General features: G+C 51.7%; 1 protein-coding gene across 3 annotated transcripts in view; it reads left to right on the top strand.

Annotated features, from left to right (window-relative positions):
• The window catches only part of Grik3 (glutamate receptor, ionotropic, kainate 3), a 223,915-nt gene that overhangs the window by 139,688 nt on the left and 71,338 nt on the right, over positions 1 to 12,889 (top strand). For all 3 annotated transcript variants that reach the window (XM_006502772.3, XM_017319980.2, NM_001081097.3), the window contains exons 3-5: positions 2,322 to 2,579; positions 9,335 to 9,516; positions 11,598 to 11,651. In XM_006502772.3, the coding sequence (XP_006502835.1) occupies positions 2,322 to 2,579; positions 9,335 to 9,516; positions 11,598 to 11,651 (494 nt within the window). The remainder of the gene's footprint in view (positions 1 to 2,321; positions 2,580 to 9,334; positions 9,517 to 11,597; positions 11,652 to 12,889) is intronic.

The raw sequence follows: 12,889 nt of genomic DNA on the forward strand, positions 1-12,889 counted from the left end.
ATAACTACAATTGCCATGGAAGGGGGGATGTATTCAGGCTGGGGACTCCTACAATGACTGTGAACCATCAAGTTACTGTAAAATGACCAGAAAATGGATTCAAAATTGAAGCCACAAATAATGTAATTGCTGCAGTGTATGCACAGGACTGCCAGGACAAGGTTAGCTGCTGCCCTGGACACATCTGGAAGCAGAACTGCTGTTGTTGCTGCCATGATAACCCCTGTCCTGGGCCTTGCTGATAGCAGAATCCTTCCATCCTGGAAGATCCTCAGAGGATGGAAGAAACATGGAGTGACTAGAAAACGGATTTAGAGATGGGACCAGGAGAAAGAGGAAGTGGAGATTGGAAATGAGCCCACGTAGGTCTAGACGCTGCACCATTGGGAGAATAGGGCCCAGTGTGGACATTGCTATCATCTTTCACCACCACAGATGGCAGTACCACAATTCTCGTCATCCCTGTCTATGCTATCCCCTACATCCCTGCCTCTGTTGTATCATCTCCGTCATTGCTATGGCAACATCTTCATCTACTGGTACTGTGGTCCACAGCATCCCTATCCCACTGGTACTATGGTCCAACATCAGTATCTCAACACTATCTTCCGCATCCTATACTTTGTGCCTGGTCTGCTGTCCCCTGTCTCAGGCAAACATGAGGCTCAGCCCTTGGTCCAAGATAGGAGCATCATAAAAGGTGTACATTGTAAGGATGGAAGATATGCTGCATCCTTGGTGGCCTGTTTCAAGGTCAGAGCAAAGTGGAGATGCATGAGGAAGAATTTTTTTGGAGCAGTGCAGGGGAAAGACACAAGTCATTCCGTCAAGTCTTCAGTCTGAACATCCTAGCAAGGGTGTCTATCATTTAGAAAAATTATCAACATTTGTGGGGGGTGCATGTGCACTTGAACACATGTTTTGCATGCATGTATGTAAAAGAGGAGGGATGGGATAGGGACCACTGCATTCATCATGGGAGGAGAAAAAGACTTTGTTTAACAATGTGCCAGCCTTCCTAATGCTTCGGTATTTAGTCTTGGAGGCCTTGTTTTATGGATATTTAAAGCAAAGTCTCCTTGAGGTATAGTGCTTAGAAGGTGTGGGGATTTGAGTTGCTATTAAAGGCTGGGCAGTGATGGCTTCCTTAATAAGACCTGCAGATGCAGAGACCTGGGGAAAGGAAAGAGTCAGATGGATAGCTGAGGAAATGAATGAGTGTTCTCACTGTGCTTGGGGAATGTCCTGGAAGCCAGCAGGGCTATAAGGCTGTGAGGGAGACAGACAAGAGTGGGAGATGAAGAAGGGAAGTAGCTGAGGTCATAGGAACAGGGCTGAGGAAATGTTGCAATATGTCTTCTAGGACCACTCTAAGAACTTTGGCTTTTATGCTGATGGAGGTCACAGGAGTGACATAACCCTTATGACCCAGAAAGGTTCATTCTGGCTGCAAAAATGCTGAGGAGATGACAGGGTTGGTGACTGGCATCTAATGCAGGAAAATGGTAGTTGTGCCTTGGTTCAGGTGGGCATGGTAGGGTGGCATCTATGCCTGCTTGGCTTCTGGGTATGTCTGTTGTTTTAAGTTAATAGATGTGGGAAGACACAGTCCACTGTGGGTGGCACCACTCCCTAGGCAGAGGCTCCTAAACTGTATAAGAGCAGAGAAATTGAACTGAACGCAAGAAAGCAACTGAACATGAATGTATTCATTTCTCTCAGCTCTTGACTGTGGATGTGATGCGAGTGGCTGCTTGTAGCCACTGCTGTGATTTCCCACTACAGTGGACCTATAACTTGGAACCGTGAGCTGAAATAAACCCTTTCTCTCCTGAGTTGCTTTTAGGATGTTTTATCACAGCAACGTAAATGAAGATAGAACAGAGGTCTAAGAGGCATCTTAACTATGCAAATGATATCACTGAAAGAAAAGGGAGATGTTTGTGTCAGATCTTAGGGAGCAGACCAGGGTAGAAGGCAGAGGCTGGAAGCCCCGGTCAGTAGATGTTTGCTTCCTGTTTGTCTAGAAGCTGGGATATCACTTACAAAGACATCATGGTTGAGTAGCATGGTTACTGGGTCAGTGTGCTCCACCACTGGTCTCATAATTGTCTCTTCTTACCTCCTTGGTGTCAGATGAAGGAGAGATCGTTACAGCCCCATTGCTCAGATGAGGAAACCGAGACTTCATGAGTTGTTCTCACCCCTCTTAAAGTTCCTTCCGGCTCTTTTCCCCATGCGTTTATGGGAATGTCAAAATCACTGCCCACTCCCAGTGCACATAGCACCACATTGACCTGTGTCACCCTCCTCTGTTGTAGCCTGTGACCAGTTGGCACTGGGTGTTGTAGCCATCTTTGGGCCATCGCAGGGCTCCTGCACCAATGCTGTCCAGTCCATTTGCAACGCCTTGGAGGTTCCCCACATCCAACTGCGCTGGAAGCACCACCCACTGGACAACAAGGACACCTTCTACGTGAACCTCTACCCTGACTATGCCTCTCTCAGCCACGCCATCCTCGACTTGGTCCAGTCCCTCAAGTGGCGATCAGCCACCGTGGTCTATGATGACAGTACAGGTGTGTGGCTAGACCTGTCATGGCTCGGGGGAGGGAGAAGGAGGGGGAGGGAGCAGAGCCCCAACATTAGTGTTGTCTGCTTGCCTAGCACGGCTGCCTCTGAGGAGAAGGTCCCATCTCACACCAGACACCAACAGCAGCCAGTTACATCGATGCTTGCCCATCCGGCCTCAGCAGCCTCACGCACACCTTATTCTATCCTAGCCTGGCTCACACCTGACTCTCCCCTCTCCAGCATGCCTACGTCATCTTCTGCAGCAGTGCTGAGACCTGTACTTGGCGCATGCCATATCAAACCTGGGCTCACACTCCCATGGCCACCCAACACCCACCCACACTCCCACATCCCTACCCTCTCACCTGCAGGAGGCATGTCCGTATTCTCTGCACCCATCCACAGTTTGCTCGAAGTGTGCCCTGGCTTCCTGTAAATCCCTGTTCTCCCGCCTGCTGGCTGGGTTGCCAGTCTGTGTCCTCAACTCCTCATGGGGAAGCTATGGAATAGAGAGGGAAAAGGGATAGTTAGCTACTGATCCTGCCAACACCTGCATGTGGCACCCTCCCCTCCCCCACTTCTTTGCCTTTCCCCAGACACTCCTGCTCAGGTACAACTGTGCTTATAAACCCGTTTCCTGTCTATTGATATGACTGCTGACCCCAGCTAAAGTAGCTAAGGCAGGCCTGTAGAAATGGGCTCCAGGCTTGGGTCTCCTCCTCCAGTGAGGAGGAAGGAAAGCCTAGGCTCTGAGTTTCAGCTGATGGTGGGCTCCCTCCCCTCCCCTTTACTCTCCCCCTCCCCCTCCCCTCCCTCTCCCTCCCTCTCCCGGGTGCAGAGGCACTGGTCTTGCACTTAGGCCCCACCCACCTGGAGTCATATCAACATGCATTCCTCTGCACAGGGCCCAGTCCTGCCCAGCCACCCAAAGCTACCATGGTACTTACCTTCCAGAATCTTCTTTAGTGTCATGTGTTACCCTTTACTTCCCAAGTTCTGGGCCCCTTGGTGTGGGCCTAGAACAGACAGCTGCTAAGGGATCCAGCCAACATTCTGGGTCTTTCCTTTGGACCTCGTGATCTGTGACACATCCCCAGCCACTGTCTTGGCTAACTGTGCATTCCGGGTGGACACAGGGAGGATCGGCAGAGGAAGGGAGAGAGGAGAACCACTACCTTCATCTTCAGCCACCCTCTCCTCGGGAGGTTCACTTTCTGGAGACAAAGCAGGCCGAACTCCGGATGCATGCATGGGTCAGATGGCAGTGCGTACCACGGGTCACAAGCAGTGCCAGCACTTACTATCTATCACAGATCTCTCAGTGACTCTATGTGGTGGTAAATCAGAAACAAGGCAACAGGCTCAGCAAGGTAGCAGACCGTGCCCACTGGCAGCAGCTAGGATCACAGCCCACACCATCCTGCAGGTCTGTCTGAGCCCAAGGCCACTATTGTAAGCCAGCATTGAGGTGCCTCCTGCTTCCCCCACCCCCCAAAGACTTGAATCTAAAGACAATTCTTAGCCAAGTCTCTTGAGAGACAGTGACCTTGGCGAGTCACTTTAACCCATCTGGCCTGGCTCTCCCAAGTGTATTGAGAGGTAGAGCATCCATCCTTAAAAAGCCCTCCAGCACTTGGCTACCTGCAGATTCATGTTAGCTCTTGATTACCTCCTAGTAGGGGCCAGGAGTAGCAGGATGGGAGCCCACAGACAGAATGATCAGGATGCTGTTTGCCCATCTTAGAGTCCTGTAAACAGCTACAGGCTTACATGTTGCTAGCAGTCCTCAAAAGCCGGCCCATGCCCTGAGGTCCCGGCTCGAGGCTCTGTCCCCACGGGACACTCCACAGGGTCCAGTCCCCTCTAACTTCCCTACAACATGGTGGTCTTACCTTTCTAAACCAGTGGTTCTCAACCTCCCTAGTGCTGAGGCTCTTTAATCACAGTTCCTCATGTTGTGGTGACCCTCAATCATACAATTATTTCGTTGCTACTTCATATCCGTAATTTTGCTACTATTATAAATTGTAATATAAGTGTTGGATATGCAGGGTATCTGACAAGGTGACCCCTATAGGGGTAGCCAACCTCTCTAACAACGTTTGCCTGTGAGCCCATTTCTGCTTCCTGGTCCATAGATTCTCTGTGCCTCTAGGACTTAGCACAGGGGCTTGATACAATATGGACATTTTTAAAGCATTGGTCGCACTGACTTGGGGTGAGTTGAAATCGTCCTGAATTAAACTCTTAATAAGTCTTGCAGGAAATGGCATAAGGAAGCAGAAATGAAGAGGCCACTACCCTATTATTATATCTTTTAGGAGTTAATCATATTCTAGGAGAGCAGATGCCCAGCTCTAGGGCATGGGAAACACTTGGCCATCGGAGCTGGGAGTCAAATGGCAATGCAAGCAGTCAGAGCTCCCGATACCCGGCTTGGGAGAGAGCCTTGTGTCCTTCCTTAACCAGTATGGGCTGACTTACCAGAGAAGGGGAGCCATTTGCCCTTGGGCCTTGAAGATAGATGGACAGAAGGACATGTAGAGCATGTTGTGGGCATAGCAGGTGGAAGGGACAGTGTGAAGGGGAGGTGGGGCAGCGTGGGGCAGCACGGGGCGGTGTTTTGGAGCTGCCAGCCTGTGTGTAGAGTGTGAGCGGGGAAGCAGAGCAGACAGGATTCAGCTGGCTGTACGGGTCTGACATCCGGCCTCAGGCTTCAGACTTGATGTTGTGTGTAACAGAGCGCCACTGAATGCTGTGGAGCGTGGCCTTGGAACAGTGAAAGCCGAGTTTCATCAGACACCCCAGAGAGCAGCACGTGTGGAGGAAAGAGAGCTTTAAAAAGCTGGGGGCCTGGATGGTCCCCCAAAGAACAAATAGGGGGGGCAAGCTTTATTTACTTCAAGGGATCGCTTGGAAGAGAACTTGGGAGCAGAAGAGAGGAAACAGATGCGGACAGGATGGTAGAATGGGTAGAGCAGATATTGGCTTGCACCACTAGCCAGGTACAGGGCCTCCAGGATGGGTGGGGAGGGAGGGCAAAGCTTTGCAAAGAGACAAGCCAGGATGACAGACGCCATGTTAGTGGCCCTGCCTGGAGCTCACACTTAAGTCCGGAGCTTCCTGCCTTTGAGCCCTGGCTCTACCCACAAATCCTTGTCACCTGATCCTCAGCTTTGATGGCCTGAATTGCCAGTGACTTCTAGACAGTACCATTCCCTCCGCTTATTCTTTGTACAAGATGCTAAAAATCAAACTCAGGGCCTAGGGCAACCCTAGGCCAGCGCTTTACCACCAGGATACACAAGGATAGCCCCACACTCTTGTAATGTGATTAACCATTCCAAAAAGAAAAAGTGGGCTAACCGTGCCTTCGTTTCTTCACCTTCCCAGTGCCCGATGTTCTTTTTCCTTACAGTAATTTATTAGCATTTAATTCAGTTTGATTTTCAGTTTGTCTCAATTCAGTTTAGTTTAAAAAGTACTTAGAGCGGAGGCAGTGAGAGATAAGGTTTGGTCAAGATAACAATGGGCTCTAGGATTCAGAGCTGCCCTAAAGAATACAGCATTCAAAAACAGACAGAGGGAAGTAGAAGCTTTTACCAGGCTAGACCACCCCGCTTTGGGAAACAGTGTGTTCAGCAAGCTCTGGCTGTGTGTGGGGTGGGGGCAGGGCTGTGGCCATGGTTCAGCCAATGGGCAACAGAGATCAAATCTATTTAAGCAGTCGCCATTTTGGTTTTTTTGTTTGTTTGTTTGTTTGTTTTTGTTTTTAAGGTTTTTTTTTGTGGCTGGGGGTGTGGACTGGACGTTTCTAAGGCTTATTTAGCAGCCTGACAAGGTCAGAGTGCTGCGTGGGTTTTGTTACACTCTCTTGACCTCCTCCTCCTCGGCACACTAGTGTTGCTGCAGCTCCACACATCACTTCAGAGGCCAGTTCCCCAAGCGAGAAGGAGACAAAGGAACTTGTCTTACTGTGACTCATACTCCTGTCAACAAGATAGATCTGCCTTTGCACCTTCTAGAAGACAGTCTTGCTCAGTACCTGGAGCCCAAGCTCACGACCTCTAGGCCCTGTCAAATGGGAGTAAGAGTGCCACTGGCTGGCTCTGGACAGTCACGAGGACTGGCACATTGCCAGCCGAGGATGCATCCATCCGTTAGTCCCGTCTATAATAAGCTGGGTGACAGCACTCTCCCCCAAAATTCAGTGGCCTAAAGCAACACACATTTCTTTAGCTCCTGAGTCCACAAGGTCAGCGGCTTACTGTTCCTGGCCAGCTGCTCCTCGGGTTCCAGCCAGCTTACTTGCCGGCCTGCTGGTAGCTCTAGGCTGGCCTTGGCTCTCTGCCTCGTGTTGTCCTCCAGCAGGCTCACCCAGGCATTGTTGTCCCAACTACGGCCAAGGAGCAAGAGAATCAGCCAGTATGGGGTTCCATCATGTCTGCTAATATCGCACCAACCAAACTAAATGACAGGGTTGAGCCCGGTGTGTGGGCACTGCCCAGCTCTGTGCAAAGGGTATGGATCTAGGGAGGGGTGAGGAGGTTGGCTCATTCGTTTCACAGTAGTAGCCTCAAGGAGAGCGGCTGTGGAGGAGGTGACCTTTGAGCCTTGCCATGTTTCCTGCTTCCTGATCCAGTCTGTGTGCAGACTTCTGCCAGGGCTGAAAGGAAAAGGCTTAGGGAGGGAAAGAGCCTTGGGGTGGAGAAAAAGGTCTCTGCTTAGAAGGCAAAACACTATTTCTCAAAACCTAATCCCATCTGTGGTCTGGTTCAAAATTAGGGGTGGTCCCTTAACCTCCGTGGCTCTCTGATTCCTTATCTGTCGTGCCAGCGTGAAGGTTCAAGCTCTGGGACCCTCCCAGGCTCCGCACGGAGATGGTTAAATGGGGCTTGAGCACAGAAGTGCTTCGTAAGTGAAAAGCACGCCATTCCAACAACGGTGATTCAGGGTGGATATTCTGGGAGGGATTGATTAAGGAGACAGGCAAAAGAAAGCTCCGTCTCAGGCAAACACAGACAGCCCGGTCCTCTGGAGGTAGGCCAGAAGGAGCCACGATCTCCTCGGGGACTACACTGATGGGAAGAAAGTCTGACATTTGCTGTTAGAGAATATGGGTCATTATGCATTACATGGGGTGATGTGCTTGGCTGACAAGCCGGCCCCGGTGGCTTCCACTCCAGCATCGAACCTGTCCCTGTCCTCATAATCTGGATCTCCAGCGCCCACAGGTCTGGTAATGCTGAACAGGGTCAGAAAAAGGAGCAGGCAGAAGTGAAGCGGGCATGGAGGGCCTCCAGGTAACAGACCTGAGAAGCCAGCAGGAACAGGGGGAGATCCCAGAACTGCTGGGGAAGGTGGGCTTCTGGCTGAGATAGGGGTAGCTTAGGGCCCTTCCGTGGCTGAAGTCTACTGATCCCCTCTGTCGCTAGGATGGTGTTAGGAGCTCAGAGGCCTGCTGAAACCAGAGTTCTTCCACCTGGGCATCCAGAACTCGTGGAAGTTTGGGGGCTCTTGGAGAGGTCTGGTTCCCCGTCCCAGGAGGCTGGTGGGAGCAAAGCCTCGGAAGAGAGAACCGGATGGGCTTAGGTTGGGTCCCAGGGACAGCTTTGGAGCCTGTGATTCCAGTGGAACAGCTCTAGAGTTGAATGTCAGAGTGGGCAGAGGCTGCCCAGATAGGAAACACGGTAACAGCTGACTACAAGTGCAGTGCATGTTAGCTTAAACAGATATGTATGTTTGCATGTGTGTCGTTCTTATGGGCAGCCTTTATAAAAACACTGGAGGACGGCCTCCGTTTACAGTACTCTCTGACCTAGAGGTTCACATGTGTATCATCAGGACACGCTTATGCCACACCACCTCCCTTCTCATGTCTGACATCTGCCCTGGTGGATCTTATCTCTGGTTACACATGGTGACTCCAGACTAATTTTCATAAAGTAACCGTGGGTTTCTTACCTGGCAGGAAATAATCACAGAACCACTGTGTTCGTTTTTACCAGAGGATGCGTTGACTGGCCATGTTGGGGCCATGCTCTCTATTCCTAGAGCTGGGATAGATACTTCCTGAGTCACCTAAACTCAGAGTTGGGGTGGGGGCGCGTCTCCCATTTATTTACCCCAAGGAAAACTGGGATATGAGAGTGAGGGATGGGACACGGGTGTGTGACCAGCGTGCAGTCACTGAGCCTGAGCTGAGAGTGCAGTACAGGGAGGGAGCGGGCACCTGCTGGCTTGGCCCCTCCTTCAGTGGGCCTGGGGAGGGGCCATAGAGCGCAGCAAGCAGCCTCCCTCCCAGAATCCACAGAGGAGTCAGCAAGAATGGGGCCTCAAATAGGGAAGGAAATGAACTTAATTAGACCTAAGCAAGCCATTTGTCTCTAGGAAGTGACATTCCGTTTTCCCTGGAAGTCCACAGATTAAGTGGTTTTAACAAAATGCCAAGGTGGAGGACAGATTTTTTTTTCCAGTGTTGGGAGAGGAAAACAGTAAGTCTTTCCAATTACAAAAATGTTCCCTAAGTGTCCAGGCCCTGGGCCAGGTGCTGTGGGGCCCTAGTTGCAGTGGATTGAGGGGGCCTGGGGGCCAGGCAGAGGCAGCTAAGGGAAGAGCCCTGTAAGCTGGCGTGGATACAGGGGTTGTTTGAGGGTAGGGAATTATTTCTGAGCAGAGTGAACAAGGAAGGCTTCATGGAGGCCTGAGCTGGTTCCTGCGTGCACGTACATGAGTGTCTTCTGTGTCCCGGGCCCCTCAGGTCTCATCCGTCTGCAGGAACTCATCATGGCCCCTTCGAGGTACAACATTCGCCTGAAGATTCGCCAGCTCCCGATTGACTCGGATGACTCCCGCCCCTTGCTCAAAGAGATGAAGCGGGGCAGGGAGTTCCGGATCATCTTCGACTGCAGCCACACCATGGCAGCCCAGATCCTCAAGCAGGTAGGTGGGTGAGCGCTAACTGAGCCATGGGGCTTGGATGGAGACTTGCCATGGTTCCACATCCCCTCTGCTAAGGACAGAGAGAGAGCATGACCCCAGGAAGTGTCCCAGCTGTCTCTCCAGCTAGCAGTGGGGGCCACTGTGGCTCTGTATGCCTCAGTCGTACCAACAGTATAATGGTCCTTTTACTCCAGTTGTGTTAAAGATGTATAATCTGCCCCATGCCGTGCCCTAGTTAGTATTCAGACTTCCCCAGCATAGACGCTGTCTCCTATGCCACCTTACCAGGCTGTCGAGAGGCATGATTACAGAATGTTGGTGATGAGATGTACCGGGTAAGCGAAGGGTCTTGGCTTCTCAGATGCCTCGCTGCCTCTCCCAGTGACTAAATCCCCCGTGGCTGTGGTACTTGCTGTTACTCTTTATGACTGAGAGACTGCTTTTTAAACAACGTGCTGAGCTTTGCAATGATGACAGAAGAGGGTGACTCTTCATCCTGGATGGTCCACCGACATCCAAAGCGAGAGACTCGTGAGTTCAAAGCCAGCCTGGGCTACGTAATGATGTGCGGTGTTAAGAGGGGGTGCAGAGAGTGTGCATAGAGTCCTAGCTCAGTTGGTAGAGTGCTTAGTACATGAGGACCTAGGTTCAATCCCCTGTACCACATCATCCATGTCACGTGCCTGTAATCCCAGCAGTCAGAAGTAAAGGCAGAAGACTCAGAAATCCAACGTCCTCTTTAGCTCTACTACAAGTTCAAGAACAGCTTGGGGATGCATGACATCCTGCCTAAGGAGCAGGAGGAGGTTTTCCCTATTGTTCTGCCTCTCCCCTTCCGTGTTACACAAGGGAGTCGTCAGCACCACGTCCCCTAAGCAGAGTTCATTCATAATCCATAATCCCACCTCAGACAGCTCTGGGGGCATCAGTGAGACAGGGCAGCAGAGGTGGCATTTCTGGCACAGAGCCGGCATTGGACCTGAGGAGACTCTCCGGTCCCTGTGAAGAATCCCCATCCAGGAGTCCTGTAACCTGCATTGTCCTGGGGCTTCCCCTTTCTCCCTCAAGTGAGGCAGAATGACAGTCAGAACATTGCCTTACCTAAGAGTCACTCAGCGGGTGTCTGTTCCTCCCCGTGACCCTGAAAGCGCGGGGGGCGGGGGGGACCTTATTATTACAGACAGGTGACAAGTGAAGAGACCAGGGCTGAAGGGAGAACAGAGGTCATCCCACTAGGAGTTCAGATTAGCCCCAGGTCTGTCTGACTGGAAAACATCTAGAGGTCTTTGAGGACCCTGGACTGAGCTAAAAGTAGATTAAAAGAGGCTGAGGCCTTTCCTGGCTGCTGGCCTCCTTCCAGCCCTCCCGGCGAGACAAGGGTGACAGAGAACACGCAGCAGTTCAAGGTATATTTGACCCTGCAACGTTTTCCTCCAGAGCTCTTGGTGGGGCCCTGCTTTCTGAGGAACTCTGTAGAAAAATGCATTATGGTCATTAGTGTTATAGATTACAGGCTTCTACTAAAATACACAAGATACATCACACGGAGACCTCGTGCCACTGTTGCAAGAACCCCAGAGGACTGTGTGGTATGTCATGTAGGCCTGACGGGATCAGGGAAGCATGCAGCTTTCATTGCTCCTGGGAGACACTCATGCTGGGACATTCCTCTCAAGCCCGGCTGACTCGGGGAGTTCAACCATGCAGAGCCAGGCTCTTGAGGCAGCCCAAGCTTCTGACTGAGTGACGACAGGGTACAAAGATACTGACTGAAAACCCAGACCGCTGGATGTCTCCCGTAAGCCTGCAGAACTGGGGACTTTTGGAGAAAGTGTGTCCACACCCCAAAGTCCACACTGAAAACTCTCCCCCCGCCATGCCCTACCTGGGTGATTTCTCTACACATTGGGGTAGGAACCTGTTGCCATCTGCCAAGCAGTCTGTGTCCTACCCAAAGTGTCACCCTAACTCTGAGCAGATAATCTCACATAGCCCACACAGCCTGTCCTGTCCCCCGCCCTGGTGAATGGAGGGCTCCCGGGGTGTCCCGTGCTGCCGGCTGACATTCTGCCTCTCCACAGGCCATGGCCATGGGCATGATGACGGAATACTACCACTTCATCTTCACCACTCTGGTAATGTACCTCCAGGTCCCGCAAGGAAGGGTGGGAGCCTCCTTGAAGGAAGGTTACTTGACCTGGGCCTGGGCCAGCCTGCTGGGGACAGACAGGAGCTATAGTTGGAAGAGAGCCAAACCTTCTTAAGGCTCTAGATGTGGCTCCAGGTGAGGCCACAACAACTCTTTGTGACCTGCCCACCTTTGAAAAGGCACGGGCACTGTCTCTGGAGCCAGAGTGGAGAACAGCTTCTCTATGACTCGTGTGGGGGCCCTAGGTGAGTCTCCTGCCCTCCATGCCTTGGTTTCTTCCTCTGCAAAATGGGCTTCTACCTCCTTGGGAGGCTTGGCAAGCTGATTAGGCCCAGGGGCGAGAGCAGAGCTTGGTTGGTGTACATCTGGAGAGAGTGGCCATCGCCACTCTTCAGACTGCCCTCCCACCCACATCTGTCAGCGGCCTCTCAGCACACCCAGAATGACCACCTAGGATCCTGTGCTATCCGTACTAACATCAACCTCTTGCAGTCACTGGGACCAGCCCACCTGCCGGCTCCAGATGGGTCCCATCCAAAGTCTGAGAACAGTTAAGGCCATTTAAACCCATTAGAATAATTAGTTGCGGTCTGAGATCAGCAGAATTATGGCATCCTGTGCCAAAGAGAGCACCGGCACGCTGAGCTGCCTAGCCTTGGAGCCAGCCCCACCCTGCCTCCCTACCATCCTCCATTCGGGGACCTGGAGCCCCCACCCCTGCAGCCTTACCATCCTCTCGATGAGTTGATCAGTAAGAACACCAATCACCATTCTTCACCCAGCATGTGACCTTCCTCTTCATATCTGGCTTTGATACAGCTGGCTTGTGACCTCAGGCGACAGCTCAAAGAGATACTGGGAGTCACGGGGCTGGTAGAAGACAGGATGTTTGGAGTAGGATTTCTAGAAATCAGATGTTTGAGCTAGGTCTTAAAGGTTCGATAGGAGCGCATCAATGGTTGAGGGAGAGAATAAGGGTATTCCACACAGAAGGAAAAGGGTAAGCAAAGACCAAAATGCAGGGATGTGTTAGAGTTGGCTCACACTGGAGTTGGAGATCCAGCCATGTTCTCACCGCTCCGTGTTGTAGTCTTAGCTTTGCAGTCAGCCACTGTCAGATTTATACCTCAGCAGCGGGCCACCGCTGTCGGCGAGGGTTCTCTCCAGCACAGTATAGTCACCCCAACGCCCTGATTGTCACATAGCCCCTGTTCACGGCACCCT

Source organism: Mus musculus, chromosome 4, assembly GCF_000001635.26.
Source record: "Mus musculus strain C57BL/6J chromosome 4, GRCm38.p6 C57BL/6J".
Classification (NCBI taxonomy): Eukaryota; Metazoa; Chordata; class Mammalia; order Rodentia; family Muridae; genus Mus; species Mus musculus.